This window comes from Naegleria fowleri (genome assembly GCF_008403515.1).
Source record: "Naegleria fowleri strain ATCC 30894 chromosome Unknown tig1, whole genome shotgun sequence".
Lineage (NCBI taxonomy): Eukaryota > Heterolobosea > Eutetramitea > Acrasida > Naegleriidae > Naegleria > Naegleria fowleri.
The window spans coordinates 383,800-398,043 of NW_025407933.1; the positions used below are offsets into that span (position 1 = coordinate 383,800).

General features: G+C 36.5%; 5 protein-coding genes across 5 annotated transcripts; 3 read left to right on the plus strand and 2 right to left on the minus strand.

The window, feature by feature from the left end:
- Nucleotides 1–216: 216 nt before the first annotated feature.
- FDP41_000173 (uncharacterized protein) lies at nt 217–1,916 on the minus strand (the record flags this gene model as incomplete). The annotated part of the gene is made up of 3 exons (XM_044704846.1): nt 217–1,196; nt 1,302–1,556; nt 1,850–1,916. The coding sequence occupies 3 exons, from the start codon at nt 1,914–1,916 to the stop codon at nt 217–219; spliced, it is 1,302 nt and encodes a 433-aa protein (XP_044569847.1).
- A 713-nt stretch (nt 1,917–2,629) lies between these two features.
- Nucleotides 2,630–5,231, plus strand: FDP41_000174 (uncharacterized protein; the record flags this gene model as incomplete). Its single annotated transcript, XM_044704857.1, has 7 exons — nt 2,630–2,703; nt 2,773–2,901; nt 2,955–3,091; nt 3,137–3,285; nt 3,335–3,440; nt 3,493–4,976; nt 5,025–5,231. 7 exons carry the CDS (start codon nt 2,630–2,632, stop codon nt 5,229–5,231), a joined length of 2,286 nt encoding a protein of 761 aa, XP_044569848.1.
- A 55-nt stretch (nt 5,232–5,286) lies between these two features.
- On the plus strand, nt 5,287–7,032 carry FDP41_000175 (uncharacterized protein; the record flags this gene model as incomplete). Its single annotated transcript, XM_044704868.1, has 1 exon — nt 5,287–7,032. One exon carries the CDS (start codon nt 5,287–5,289, stop codon nt 7,030–7,032), a length of 1,746 nt encoding a protein of 581 aa, XP_044569849.1.
- A 205-nt stretch (nt 7,033–7,237) lies between these two features.
- On the plus strand, nt 7,238–11,046 carry FDP41_000176 (uncharacterized protein; the record flags this gene model as incomplete). The annotated part of the gene is made up of 3 exons (XM_044704879.1): nt 7,238–7,375; nt 7,518–7,615; nt 7,668–11,046. 3 exons carry the CDS (start codon nt 7,238–7,240, stop codon nt 11,044–11,046), a joined length of 3,615 nt encoding a protein of 1,204 aa, XP_044569850.1.
- A 27-nt stretch (nt 11,047–11,073) lies between these two features.
- Nucleotides 11,074–14,128, minus strand: FDP41_000177 (uncharacterized protein; the record flags this gene model as incomplete). Its single annotated transcript, XM_044704890.1, has 2 exons — nt 11,074–12,621; nt 12,758–14,128. 2 exons carry the CDS (start codon nt 14,126–14,128, stop codon nt 11,074–11,076), a joined length of 2,919 nt encoding a protein of 972 aa, XP_044569851.1.
- Between the last annotated feature and the right edge of the window lie 116 nt (nt 14,129–14,244).

A 14,244-nucleotide genomic window follows, 5' to 3' on the forward strand; every position in this document is an offset into this window, starting at 1 on the left:
CGATTTAATATTCATCATCCCGAATTTTGAATTGTTCGATTTAATATGCCATCTTTTGATGGAACCACTGGTGTTTGTTGTGCTTTGATTTAGCTCGGTAATATGCAATGAAATTGTGAATCAAAGATTCTTTTATTGTTGGAATTCAAGCTGCTGACGAGAAAGGTAAAAGAATGTGTGAAATTGGGTGGTGACAAAATGGAAAATTGGGATGAATTAATTTTGCGCAAATATGTAGAGGCTGTTGACTGAGGACACTGCGATAATGTTTTCAGATGGGTGCCAAGTGAGATGGAGACACTTCTTTGAAAAATCTGAAGTTTCGAACTGATCATCCTTCTTCTTTTTCCTTCCCAAAAGACCAGTGGATTTCTGTGGTTTCTTGATGGTAGGATTTGGAGAAGCTTCAAAGTGATCATGATTTTTGCCTTGCTTGTCAAAAACATGAACATGGTTCTTGTAGGAACCTGTCAAAACGTTGTTGCCATCTCCACTGAAACAACATTCGAATTTGTCAAAGATGCAATCGTTTTCATAAAGGTCACACAATTTAGATCGTAAACCTTCATGCATGTTAAAGACCTTCAATGGTCGATTTTCCATCTTAATGTCCCATAGCTTTAGCGTCATATAATCTCTTGATAGAATATATTTTCCATCTGGACTAAATTGAGCATCAGAAACAGATGCAATAATTTCAGAGAAGAAAGTCTTGCTAGATGGATCTTCCTCAACCTCGAATACCTTTGCATATGTGTTGCAGGTGCTGGATTGTCTGATGTCTCCAAGTTTTATCGTTCCCTTGCTGCTACTGTACAAAAATGTGCTGCATTGCTCTGGATGGAAAGAGGCAGAAGTAATAACCTCAGATAAGTCTTCCATATTTGATGGTTTTATATCTACAATGTTGTGACTTTCCTTTTCATGATTAATGTGCCATAAATTGATACGAAGATCATCTGCAGACATGAATGTTTCTCCATCAGTGTTAAATGAGATGGAATTGATGTGATAGGCATGAGCATTTGCATAAATTTTCTTAGGTGTGTGGGCATGTGTAACGGAATCAGACTTTTTAACGGAAGGAACCTTTAACTCTTTCACATCACTCACGCTTCTAATGTTGCCATTCAAGTTAAGATTTGAAATAGTTTTTGTTTGTTTTTCGTGGACCTTCCAAAATTTGATAGTTTTGTCTGTTAGAGTTCAAACGTGATTTTGGAACAAGGGATGTTCGCAAACAACACAGAAATGTCAATATTGGAATACATAACGATGATGTCATCAACAACAATACATACCATTTGTTGTCAATAAAAAGAGATTATTGTTACATTTTGACGGATACCACTTAATTTTGTTGATTTTCTCTTCAATTTCCAAACTTTTCAAATAGTCAAACTCTGCTTCATGACTTTGGAATCCTGTCAATACTTTGTAATCTGCTCCTTTCTTCTTTTGCTGGGTTCTATCTAAAATCACTACTCTTCCGCCTCTATCACCAATAGCGAGATAATTGCCAGTGCGGTCAAACTCCAACGCTGATATTATATCATCTGTGTATTTGTAAACGGGATATTGAGATGAGCGAAAGTGTTCACGACGATGTCAGGAACCAAGTTCGATGAATTCGTTGTTGTTGTTGTTGTTTTTGTTGTTTCGAAATGTTCATCATAGAAAGAGTACAACAAAAAGGATGTCGCACCCGTTCAGAAATGACAATGAGAAAATATAGAGATGATGAAGCGCGTTTGCAAAGAAGAACGGGAATACAGAAATAATGACATGAAGGTGTGAAAACAGTGTTGATGATTAAATACAATAATAATGAGTAACAGTTATAACATACCATCTGCTGGTTCTTCTCCCTTATTGTCCCCAAAAACCTGTTGAAATTTCCACTCTGATTTAGACATTGGTAATTATACAAGAAAAAATTAAATCCGCTCTCTAATGCTAAAGGTAATATGTACAGTTGAAAAATTTAATGAACCGATGATGCTGCTACTCGTAGAATGGGATGATGATGATCCAAATGTCGAAAGACAGAGCTGCTGTTACGCAATTTTCAACACAGAGGCACACCAAAGGTGATGATGAGTGAAAAATGAGGACACAAAATTTTTTTGCTTCAGGATTTCTCTCTCGTGTTGTGTGTCGACGCGGTGTGGGCCATGATGGCTGAGAGGGCTTTTAAACCCTTCAAAAAAACGAGAGATTTGGATTGGTGCGTTGAAAATGTTTGGCATACTTTACAACACTTCTCGGGAGTGAAGTGATTTGAATTGGATCATGTCGTGTTGTGTGAGTTCGAAAGATCAAGTGGGAGGAGGAAGGTGATTCATGATGATCTCGAATCGAATGACAAAAAAGAAGAATGGATGTCAAAGAAGTCATACAAAATGGTCCAATATGGTATGACTTACCATCAAGCAAGGGATCAAACAAAGTGAGCTACACTTTACAAAACCAAAAATCATCAAGGACTTGGTCCAAGAGAACAGCAACTCTACTCTGAAACATGATCAAAGTATTCAGTTGTTTGACTTTAAGAGATTTATGATCATTGACCATGCTCCATAAGGAGAGAGAATTGATGAAAATTCACCCAAAAAAATATCGCATCACAATGAGAAAGCTAATATCGGGACTATTCGTTTCGCCTTCCCCTTTCCCACAGAAATTTTCCCTAGAAGCGCTCAAGTAAGTCATCGCAATAAAATTGAAATAATCGGACACAACAATATTGTTGTAAATTTTGAAATATTACAGTAAGCTGTGCGATACACTAGAACAAAACAAAATTATTAACGATACAAATGCAGAAATAGTTGTTGAAACTTTACGATCGATATCCGAGTTGATGGTTTGGGGAGACAAACACAATGAAAAATTCTGGGAGTACGTACCTGACTTATTTAACAATTCATATAATTTACATCATGGAATTTTAGTCTTTTTCTTGAGAGAAATGTGTTTCACTCTTTTTTCAATGTTCTTTCTCAACCAAATGCTCCTAATCAAGTCAAGAAACAACTCATTCAGTCAATTAGTATTATGATTCAAAACATGAACAACACCAACTCGATGTGTAGGTTTAATTTTGTTGAAAATATTTATTTATCTTCCGAGGTAGACTTTCTTCTTTCAAACAATCACATCAATGAGCTGATCAACCATCCACTCGACTTTTCCGATGAGGAATTACTTGCATATTATATCAATTTTTTGAAGACAATTTCTCTAAAATTCGACAAATCTATGATTCAATTCTTTTTCGATAGTGTAAGTACAGTATGAACGCTCTTTGTCACATATCCTTCATTCCTAAAAGTACAATTTGAGATTCCCTCTTTACGATCAATGTATTAAATTTTGTAATCACTCTGACAGTATGATTAGAATAGCAGTGAGAACAATAACTCTGAATACCTACAGCGGTATGTTTTGTAGCAGTAACATTATTAATAACCATATGTGGCAAAATTTTAGTTAAGGATCCCGCATTACATAAATATGTAACAAGTGGCCCTTATTTTTCCATGTTGGCAGACTCACTAATTGATCAATTGTCATCTCTAAATTATATTATAATTAAGACGAGAGAAAACAAATCATCAATTAGAATTTTAGAAGATTACTCTGCTGATTTATTAGATCATTTATTTTACTTGAAAGATATCATTAACACTAACATCGAAAGAATGGATGAAAAAATAACAGAGTCAATTGTCGATTTTACTCTTCGAAAATTAATTAGAGATGTGATGTTGTCAGGTGAAGCAATTACTGAAAACAGCGAACTTCAAAACGAAAAGAAATACGGTCTTCTTTTAGAAACGGTTTTATACTGCATATCTCAAGTGTACACAATATTCAATCACAAGATACTGATTGAAAGATTAACTGGAGTGATATTTTCCAATGACATTGGATTTGAATATTCTTTTTATGAGACAATACTTCAGCAAGTAGATAAGGAAAACAACAATGAGTCCTTGTTACTTACAGCTCTTTCTACAATTTATTCTATCGCCAGTAATGAATGTAAGTATTTCACAAAAGCAGAAGGTGAGCTGATTATCATATTAAAAGCATCTCCTAGTCATATTCTTTCAAATTATGGAATTGTTAGACCAAACGATTTAGAAGAGTTAGCAGATGACCAAAAACAGAAATGTTATGAGTTTTATTCCACATTGTGGAGGCTTGTCTCTGAAAGGATACCCAATAGAATTAATACGCTGCACATAATTTATAGAATTTTTTCTCATCTCTGGAGTGACTTATCTATCAATAACATAGCTATTGCCAAGCAACACTTTCCAGCAATGAAGAAAACAATTGCTTCAAGTAGGGAAATCCTTCTCAAGCTCATCTCAGAATCAGATATTTTTGAATTTATGGACAATTTCCAACTCGAATATACTCAGTATCAGAGGCTGAACAGTCTACGACCAGATGCTATCATATCTGACATAGCTGTCTTAATTAACTATGAGAAGGATGAGAGCTCAGATTCTATTTTTGATCAAATTCCCCTGCAGAGAAGCTCATCAAATATCGAAAATTCAAACAGATTTTCCATACATGAATTTCTATTAATTTACGAGTTTCTTTCCAAGTCTAAGATTCTTACTCAATCCATATTAGGTCGAGAAGAAACCATTTCTTTAGGATCAATTGTACAACCAAAACCAGAATATTTACCAGAGGATGAGGCTGTAATGGTAAACAGAGAAACTATACGGTGCAGCATAACCTCACCTCAAAGCTTACCTCTACCTCCTGTAACACAATCATCTCCCAAAAAAGTTCCGAGGACTCCTAATGGTGGAGGAACTCCAACAAAGAAAGACAACAGAGAAATGCGCCATATATTCTTTGACAATAATTTTTTATATATTGTCACAGTGGACATCAACAGAGTTGGTTTTGGAATTGTTGAAGAAACTATACCATTATTTTCAGTTCAGGTATGTTATATTTATTGATCATCATAATTTCTTGATATTCTGCAATAGGTGAAAACAAACGAGCAAAATAAGTTTTCTTTGAGATTGGTAGCAGAAAAGAAGCAAGCATTAGCTTCGCCATTAATACTATTTGATAAGAAGTTAGTTTTTGATGATTTTAAGATTGCCAAAGAGGTTAAAGCAGTAATAGAGAAGAAACTCGAGGAATGCCGACAACTGAAACTGTCAGAATTCAAGAAAGCGTTGAACCAGTAAATGGCATGTCATCAAAAATTTCATTCCAAAATTCAAATTTTTTTCAAAAACAAAAATGAAATTGTTTTCCAGCCTTTCTCAATCGAGGGCTCATCGGATAAGCAAGTGCACTTCTTCCTCGTTTTATTCTTGCACAGGATTAGTCAAAAGAAATGACCTTTCATCAATTACTTCAAATAATAATCATCAGCTTCTAAATAACAATTATGCTCAATTTCATAATAATTTTGTGATCGGAGAATCAATCAAAGAACGGAGAAGAAAGGAGTACGAACAACACACGAGCAAAAAGTATCTCCACACAAGCGGAGATGAATCTGTTCTAAAAGGTTACAAGCCAGTCATTGGTCTTGAAATTCATGCTCAAATTATATCCAATAGCAAATTGTTTTCATCAGGCTCAACACAATTTACAAACTCCATGCCCAATGTGAATGTCACCCTGTTTGACGCCTCCTTTCCCGGAACTTTGCCAATTTTAAATGAATTTTGCATAAGACAGGCTGTAAAAACAGGTTTAGCGATTGGAGGCAAAGTGAATCTATATTCCCAATTTGATAGAAAGCACTACTTTTATCCAGATCTTCCTCTTGGATATCAAATCACACAGCAGTTTTATCCATTAATATCGGAAGGAAAAGTTAGAATTGACATTCCACAAGGAGATGGTACTTACCAAGCAAAGTATATCAGAATTGCTAGAATTCAAGTAGAGCAAGATTCTGGAAAATCTGTTCATGATGTTGACTATACATTAATCGATTTGAACAGAGCTGGAAATCCTTTAATGGAAATTATTACCTATCCTGACATCAGCTCAAGTTTGGAAGCAGAATTATTTGTGAAAAAGCTACAATTCTTGTTGCGATATATTGGAACTTGTGATGGAAATATGGAAGAAGGTAGCTTAAGATGTGATGTCAATGTTTCGGTTTACAATGCGAGCGCCAATGAACACCCACTTAGTGGTACGAGATGTGAGGTAAAAAACATATCGAGTGCAAATAATATTCCTCGAGCTATTGATTTTGAGATTAAGAGGCACATTGATTTGTTAACGAGTGGACAAAAAGTAGAACAGCAAACTCGAACGTTCGATGCTAAAAAAGGTGAAACCATTCTTTTAAGAAGTAAGGAGAATATTCCTGATTACAAATTTTTCCCTGATCCAGATCTACCGTATGTGGAACTGACAGAGGAATATGTGCAAGATGTTGCCAAATCTATTACCTCTCTTCCAGATCAAGTTATTGAAAGGTTGACAAGTGAACCTTACAATCTTACATTTTATGATGCCAATGTTCTCCTAACAACAGAAGGTGGTGTTGAATTTTTCGAAGGTATCTTGAATGATAAACGATGGAGATCAGAGAAAATGAATCCCAAGTTAGTTGCAAATTGGATCGCCAGTGAGTTAATGGGCCTTCTAAACACTGCTGGTTTATCTTTAAAAGAGAGTCCTGTATCTTTTATTCAAATTGGATCCATTGTGGATGCCATTCAATGTGAGGACATTTCAGGAAAGATGGCCAAGAAAATTATCAAGATCATGTTCGATGAAAAGAGTGGAGAAATGGCAAATGACATTGCTGAAAAGCATGGATGGAAGCAAATTACAGATAGAGACACAATTTCCTCATGGTGTGTGCAAGTCATTGAACAATATCCAAAGGAGGTTGAGTCCATTAAGAAGGGAAAAGACAATTCCTTCCCATTCCTTGTTGCTCAGGTGATGAAACTTTCAAAAGGAAACGCCTCTCCTACATTGGTGAATCAAATACTCAGAGAGAAAATGCAATAAAAACAGTGAACAAGAAGACATATCCATCACAACACTGCTTTGCGTTTTCGAACATGTTGTGCAGTTACTTCCATATGTATTATTGTTGTATACGTTGAATTTAGAGGTTCCATAAAGCACTTGGCATCATTGTTGTAGAGATACAACTCTAGAATTGGCGGCAAAAGCATAAATTCGACCAAAAAAAAATAGTCATCCTCTTGACATGGATAATTTTCAAATTTACGAAGAGATTGGCAAGGGTAGCTCATCGGTGGTGTATAAGGGAAGAAAACGAAAAACTATTGAATATGCAGCAGTAAAATGTGTTGAAAAGCACCACCATCAAAAGGTGTTCAACGAAGTAAGTTTTAAAATTAGCACCCTCTCGATGAAGAGATAGAGAAATTTATAAGGCAAAAGTGTTGAACATGCTTTCTCATACAAATGTTTTGAAATTTCATAGCTGGTATGAAACAACAAATCATTATTGGATTATTTTAGAGTACTGTACTGGAGATTTAATGACCTTGTTATCCCAAGATCAAAGGCTGCCGGAGGAAGCAATCCATTTATTTGCTCTTGATATTGTCAACGGACTTCAGTAAGTAAAGAAACGATGAGCATTATATGCCTCTTACCATCAAAAAATTTAGATATGTTCATTCTAGGGGCGTTGTTTACTGTGATTTGAAACCTTCAAACATTTTAATTGATGGATGTGGTATTTTGAAATTAAGTGGCTTCGGATTGTCAAAATTGATGAAAGAAATTGACCAAAGTTTATCGTCTCCAATTACAACTCCTTCAACAACATCATCAGCTTCGGAAAAACCAAATGATGGAAAATTAAAACGAGGAACTCTTTGTTATACCGCTCCAGAACTGTTGATGGGAGGATTTCATTCTGTGTATTCAGATTTTTGGTCTTTGGGATGTATTCTCTATGAAATGGCTTCGGGAAAACCACCTTTTGTTGGTTCCACACCAGAGCAGACCATGGAATTAATTCTGAACTCGGAGCTTAAACCAATCGAAAACTGCAGCGAGGAACTCAATGATTTAATTAAGTCTCTACTTCAGAAAAACTCTTTGGACAGAATAACATGGGACGAATTAAGAGAACATCCCTTTTGGAAGGAAAAAATAGTGGCTCCTCCTGAAGAATTAAGGAAACATCTCCATCCTTCTCCAGTTTATCTCAATAGTGTTAAACTTATTTATTCAAAAACCTCTAAAAGTGAAAACGTAATGAGGCTATCCAAGATTGTTCAGTCTAATCTTGAAAAAGAGCTTGGACCAAGTTACGACGGACGATCAAGCGAAAAACCTTCTGGCAAAAAAGTTACAGACATTGAATACAATTTCGACGAGTCTGATAACGAAAGCGGAGATGATCTCTCAAAAGAAAATGCAGAAATGGACGAAGAGGAACAAGGATTCAGCGAATCATCTGATGCCAGAAATCATGAGAAGGATAGCGCGGAGCCAATTATAAGAAGGCCCAGTTCCCAAAATAATGTTACGAATTTGAAATTGTCCATTTCTGATGTCCAAAAGCTAATGTTTAATCAGTCAGACACTTATGTCAAGCCAATAATTATGAACTCCAGAATTGAAAAAGTATCAAGTCCAAAGTATGACAAAACAAAGTTGCCCTTCGAGCCTCATCCTCTCAAAAAGGTGTTAAACATGCCTCAAAAAGACCTGGAAAACTTTCTTACGCAAATATACAAGGCTCTGGTAGCCAATGGAGACAACACCGTGAAACTTAATTGCTTATGCTACTTTGAAACTCTTTGTACAGACACCCAATCATCCAATTTACTCGTGAACAGTTCCCTAATGAAACTGTTTATCAAAATGTTGAAAGCTTACAAATCACCCATGCTAAGGGTTAGGTTATGCTCTGTCACAGGATTGTTGGTAAGACATGCTACATACATCTCTGGAGACTTGTTGAACAATGAAATCTTTGACGTGTTTGTTGAACTTGTGCAGAAGGATAATGGTGTGAAAGTGAAAAGAAGAGCATTGGCATGTATGGGAGAATTAGTATTTTATGTTGCAACACAGATACCCTCTAACCAAAAAGAAATTACATTGGTCGATTTGCCACACTCAATCGTTACTACTGTTGTGGATAGTTTGAAGTTTTCTGATGAAGTGGTTCAACATTACGCTACAAAGACCATTGAAAACATAGCAGCCCAGAGCCCTCAATACTCTCAAAAGTTTGCCACTGTGGAATGCATTTCTTCTCTGCTTCAAATTTTCTTTTCCTCAAAGAATGAGTTCCTTAGGGGAAGTGCTATTTCTTCTTTAGCACGAATGGCAAGAAATAAGGCATCCCTGTCATTGCAGCTTGTTGAGCTTATTACACCCAAAAAACTAATGTCCTTACTGAAAGATGGTAACATCAGAGTGCAACAATCTGCTATTAACATCATCAACATGGCTCTTCTCTCCGACTCTAACTCTAAGCTTTGTAAAGCTTTGGTTGAGGATCCAGCATTTGAGGATGCATTATCCCTTCTTGTCGACCATCAAAGTTACACACTCAGAGCTAAATGCTTGATAACATATTTCATTATTTCTAAAAACAACACTAATTTTATTGTGAAGAGCTTTGGTCCAAAACTCTGTGCTTGCTTGGACAGATTAATGACAAAGGAAAAAGAACAATATGTGAGGACATGTTTACTCGGATTATTGGATTCAGTGAGCGAGCTTATTCCATCATTGCTACAACAAATTTTCCAACAGCTAGACAAAAACATGAGTGCTTCGACCATCGCAGCACAAAACAAAAATCTTGAGTTTGTTTTGCTTGTGATGACAACACCCTCATTGAGCGAACGGTTAATAACAGAGAACATCATTATTCAGTTATCTAAGTTACTGAATCAAATTGGATCAAAAGCTGGATTGGAGGAATCATCAAATACAGTGCTTCTTGTGATTGAGGCTCTGTCAAGACAACCAATGACGCCGTCCTACCACAAAGTTGTTGTTAGTTCCTTGCTTCCTTCTTTAGTTGAAATGCTCAACAACACAAATGGAGATGTTCGATTTTTATGCTTGAAAATATTTACCGACATCCTTGTTCAATTTCTTAACGACAAGAATGTATATAATTTACAAGATACAAGCCATGAGTGTACAAAACAAGTTAATGACTTCATTGTAAAGAACCTACTCCCTAAGTACAAACAAATTTTGGATGACCAAGACCCAATACCGCTTTACGGCTTGAAACTATTGAACAACATTGCCGAGCACAATCCAGGATTTGTTAGTGTCATCAACCACTTCTCTCTGATTCCAAAGCTTTTTGAATTTTTTGAACTCGAACATAGAAACAATAACGTCCACAATGTGAGATTGATTTTGAAGGTCGTAAACGCTGAAGTTTTGAGCTACGATCAATTATACAAATTAGGAATAATTTCAAAACTAAGCGCTGTTTTGAAGTATGCATTTGAAAATGGTGTTGACACCTTCTTTGAGCCTTGTTTAGGCATTGTAGACAACCTGCTTTATAAAGCAGCGAAACTTCTTCATCATTCTAACAAGGGTGAAGATTCCAAACAAGCTGATTCCATGTACACCAATAACGCAGCACTCGTTGAAAATTTACAAGTATTTATGAAGTTGTGCTCACATGAAGATTTAGGAATTGCAGAGTCAGCATGCCATGTAGTACTGCTTCTAGCTCAACAGTACTCCTCAACGCATGAACAGTTGTTTTCGTCTGCGGGTTTGGGATTAATAAGGAAAATTTTATTAAGTCATGTTGATTCCCTTGACGACAACGAGGCAGAGAATGAGGAAGCAGATAACAGCGTAAAACGAATTTGTAACTATATGCTTAACGTTCTATTAATTATTTGCCAAACAAACAACAAGATGATTTCCAGACTGAAGCGTGAAGATATGTTGCTTATTGCCATCAACAAGGTTAGTGAGATAAGCGGCAACAATGAATCTTTGAACTCTCTCGCTTTGTCCGTGAAAAAGATTGTTAGTGAATAAATTGTTTGATGTCTGTATATTAATTATTTACATCATCACAACAAGAAGAGTGGAAAGGAGAATGCATAATGCCCAAATGTTATCACTCAATATTCTGGAACCTGCATTCACTCTTTTTTGAGGGGATGATACTCCTGTTTGTGGGGATGCTCCTGGGTAAAGGGATGATCCTGTTTGAGGGGATGACTTGACAGTAAAACCACCAGACACCACCAAACTAAAGGCTTGACTTCCCTTGTTTGAGGCTTTTGCTCCAACGCTTACAACACAAGAAACACCACCTGGAAGATTATTGATGGTTACGCTTTCCACAGTGTTGGTAGAATCGAAATTAGTGTTCTGTGTTAGCTCTCCATTGCCATAATACACTTTTTTACCTCCATTTACGCTAACCTTAAGATCCAAATCGTTCACAATTCTTTTATCTGTGCTTCCCTTGACCACAGCACCTGGCAAATCGTACCACACAATGGTCACTTTGAGAGTGTTACTATTGGAGGCTGAGTTTGTCACAACTTCAAATTGAGTTGAGAGGCCAGGCTCAAGCACCACCCTATTCATGACACCAATTCGTCCAACCAAACCTACACTAGTAGCATCATTGTCAAACTTGAGCACTCGTTTTAAATTCACTCTTCCATATCCAACAAAGTTATTGGGAATTGGCATGATGGACAATGATTGATAATAATTTGGATAAAGTTGAACCATTCCATTCATCTTTTCAGCCGAGTGAATGATCAAAGCTTTCACCAAAGTACCAGAAAGTGTTTGAGCGGCTGTCTTGTTGAACATTTCAAATTCAATTAATTTCTGCTTATTGTTTCGAAGTAAATATTGACGCACAAGAGCAGCAGCACCACTCACTGCAGGTGTGGCCATACTTGTACCAGACATGGTGGCTAAACCACAAGTACTCTTAAAATCAGCACTTGAAGTGTACGATCCTGGAGCAACCACATCAGGTTTAATTCTGTTATCAATGGTTGGTCCTCGACTACTAAAGTAACTCAAATTCTCCATATTCAAAACACTTGCATTAATATTACTTGAAGGATAGAGCATTTGGTAATACTCGGTGGTGGCATACGAAGATCCAACACTCAGAGCATTCTTTGCAGTGGCTGGATCTCCCATCGTTGAATCATATGAATAGTCTCCATCATTACCAGCAGCATTGACATAGAGCAATTCATCCATTCGATTCAGAACAGAATCAATGGATCGACTCTGAGTGCCATACACATTACAATAATGACAACAACGACGACCCACTTGTTGTAAACAAGTTGAATCAGAGACAGGTGTTTGAGAACCATCCGAATTCAAACTGTAACACTGACAATCGTAGGTACATTGGTATGGATTGCCACATCCCCAAGAGTTGGAACTGATACGAGCACCAGAGGAATAGATTCGTGGCAATAAAACAGTGAGATCGGAAATGTAGAGACCACCAGAGGATGATTTTTGAGCATCCACAACGTAGAGTTTGGCATCTTTGGCAACACCAATTTGATTGGAAATGGATTGAGAAGGAGAATTGATAGGATAACCTGCCACAGTACCACAGACCTTTTTTGAATTATTTAGAGATGTGGTGATGGTGGGAATGAGGATGTGAGTATTAAGGCAAGGCACATGAAAAGTGTGTGTGAACCACGTTCAATTTTGGAATGTGTTAAAAATTGTTACAGACAATAATACTTACGTGAGTACCATGCCCACCATCATCCACAATATTTCCAGCTCCATTCTGAGTATCAATGTAAACAATTTTTCGATTATTCAAATTCAGTTGAGAATAACTTTCACCGCTCTGAGAAAAGAAACAATGATTGACATTCACACCTGTATCAGTGACACCCACAATTTCACCCAATCCAGTGATTCCTTGTTTCCACATGTAACTATTGTCAGTTCCACCTGATTGTAGTACTTGATTTGCTCCATAATTAGTAATTTGATAATTCACACCACGTGTAATGACATCCACACTCTCTAAGGATTTAAAGGAGTTCAATAATTGTTGGCCCATCGATTCTGAAAGGTCTTTAAACATTTCATTCAAATAAGAGAGTTCAGAAGGAGTGCTCTCTTGTTGTTGAACCATAAAGAGCTTTTCAATATCTTCTCTCTTTTTAAAGTGTTGAATGAGAGGTGAATTTGAATGATCTTGGAATTTACCAGTTTGAATTAAATGCCAAATATTAAGATCGAAATTGTTCAATGATACTTGTAGCAAATGAGGAGTAGTTTCATCAAATTTCCAATTCAAGTCAAAATAATTGGAGAGTTGAGTGTGAAAGAAATTTCTCATTTGATCTTCGTCGAATAGGTTGTTATTGAGAATTTGAGCTTCTCCTTCATGATTCTCTTGGCCGTTCTGAACGGTCGTCATGAATTCATTGAATAATTTCGAGTGTGAGCTTAGTTTGTTCAAAGTTTCTCTCTGAGTGAGTGCATGAATGGCATTTGAAAAAGAAACACTATTCAAATGTTGTAACATTCTGCTATTGAATTGAGTTTGGAAAGAACTTTGAATGGAAGGGAGAATGTTATCCTTCAATTGTGAGAGATTTGTCTCGGATGCATCAAACTTGACATGTAAAGTGGCAAATTTCAAAGAATCCAAACTCAAGCTTGAAAAAGTCACTCTCTCATCGGATGGAACTCTCTTGATCCATTCCACTGTCTTCAAAATGAAATCATTCTTTGCAAGTGAGTTCACGAGCAAGTCGTGTGAGATACGAGTAGTGAAAATTTTGTGACTTTCGAGAGTGTCACCAGATCTGAATTGAAAGTCTTCACGGTAGTTTTGTTTTTTGAAGAGAATTGTCAAATGATTTAAAAGATCACTTGTCATGATAACGTGGTTAAATAATTTAACGTGAACAAGAATGGATGACAATTGTTGGATGTCATTTCCAATGAGTTGTCTTCTTGCAGCATTTAGCAGACATGCTTCTTGTTGGACATCTGTGGTAAATTTGGCATTTGAGTGACGACAGCACAAACCGAAAATGCTGACGAATAGAATGATGGACAACCATAATGGCATCCAACGTTGGTTGAGTTTCATTGTTTTTTTGATGTTGGGAGGTATCGACACAAACAGCGTCCTTTTAATGTGTTTTGAAGTGAGACAGAGCAAGATCAACAGCGATTGGCGTGCTCACCATCACATGTCAGCATATC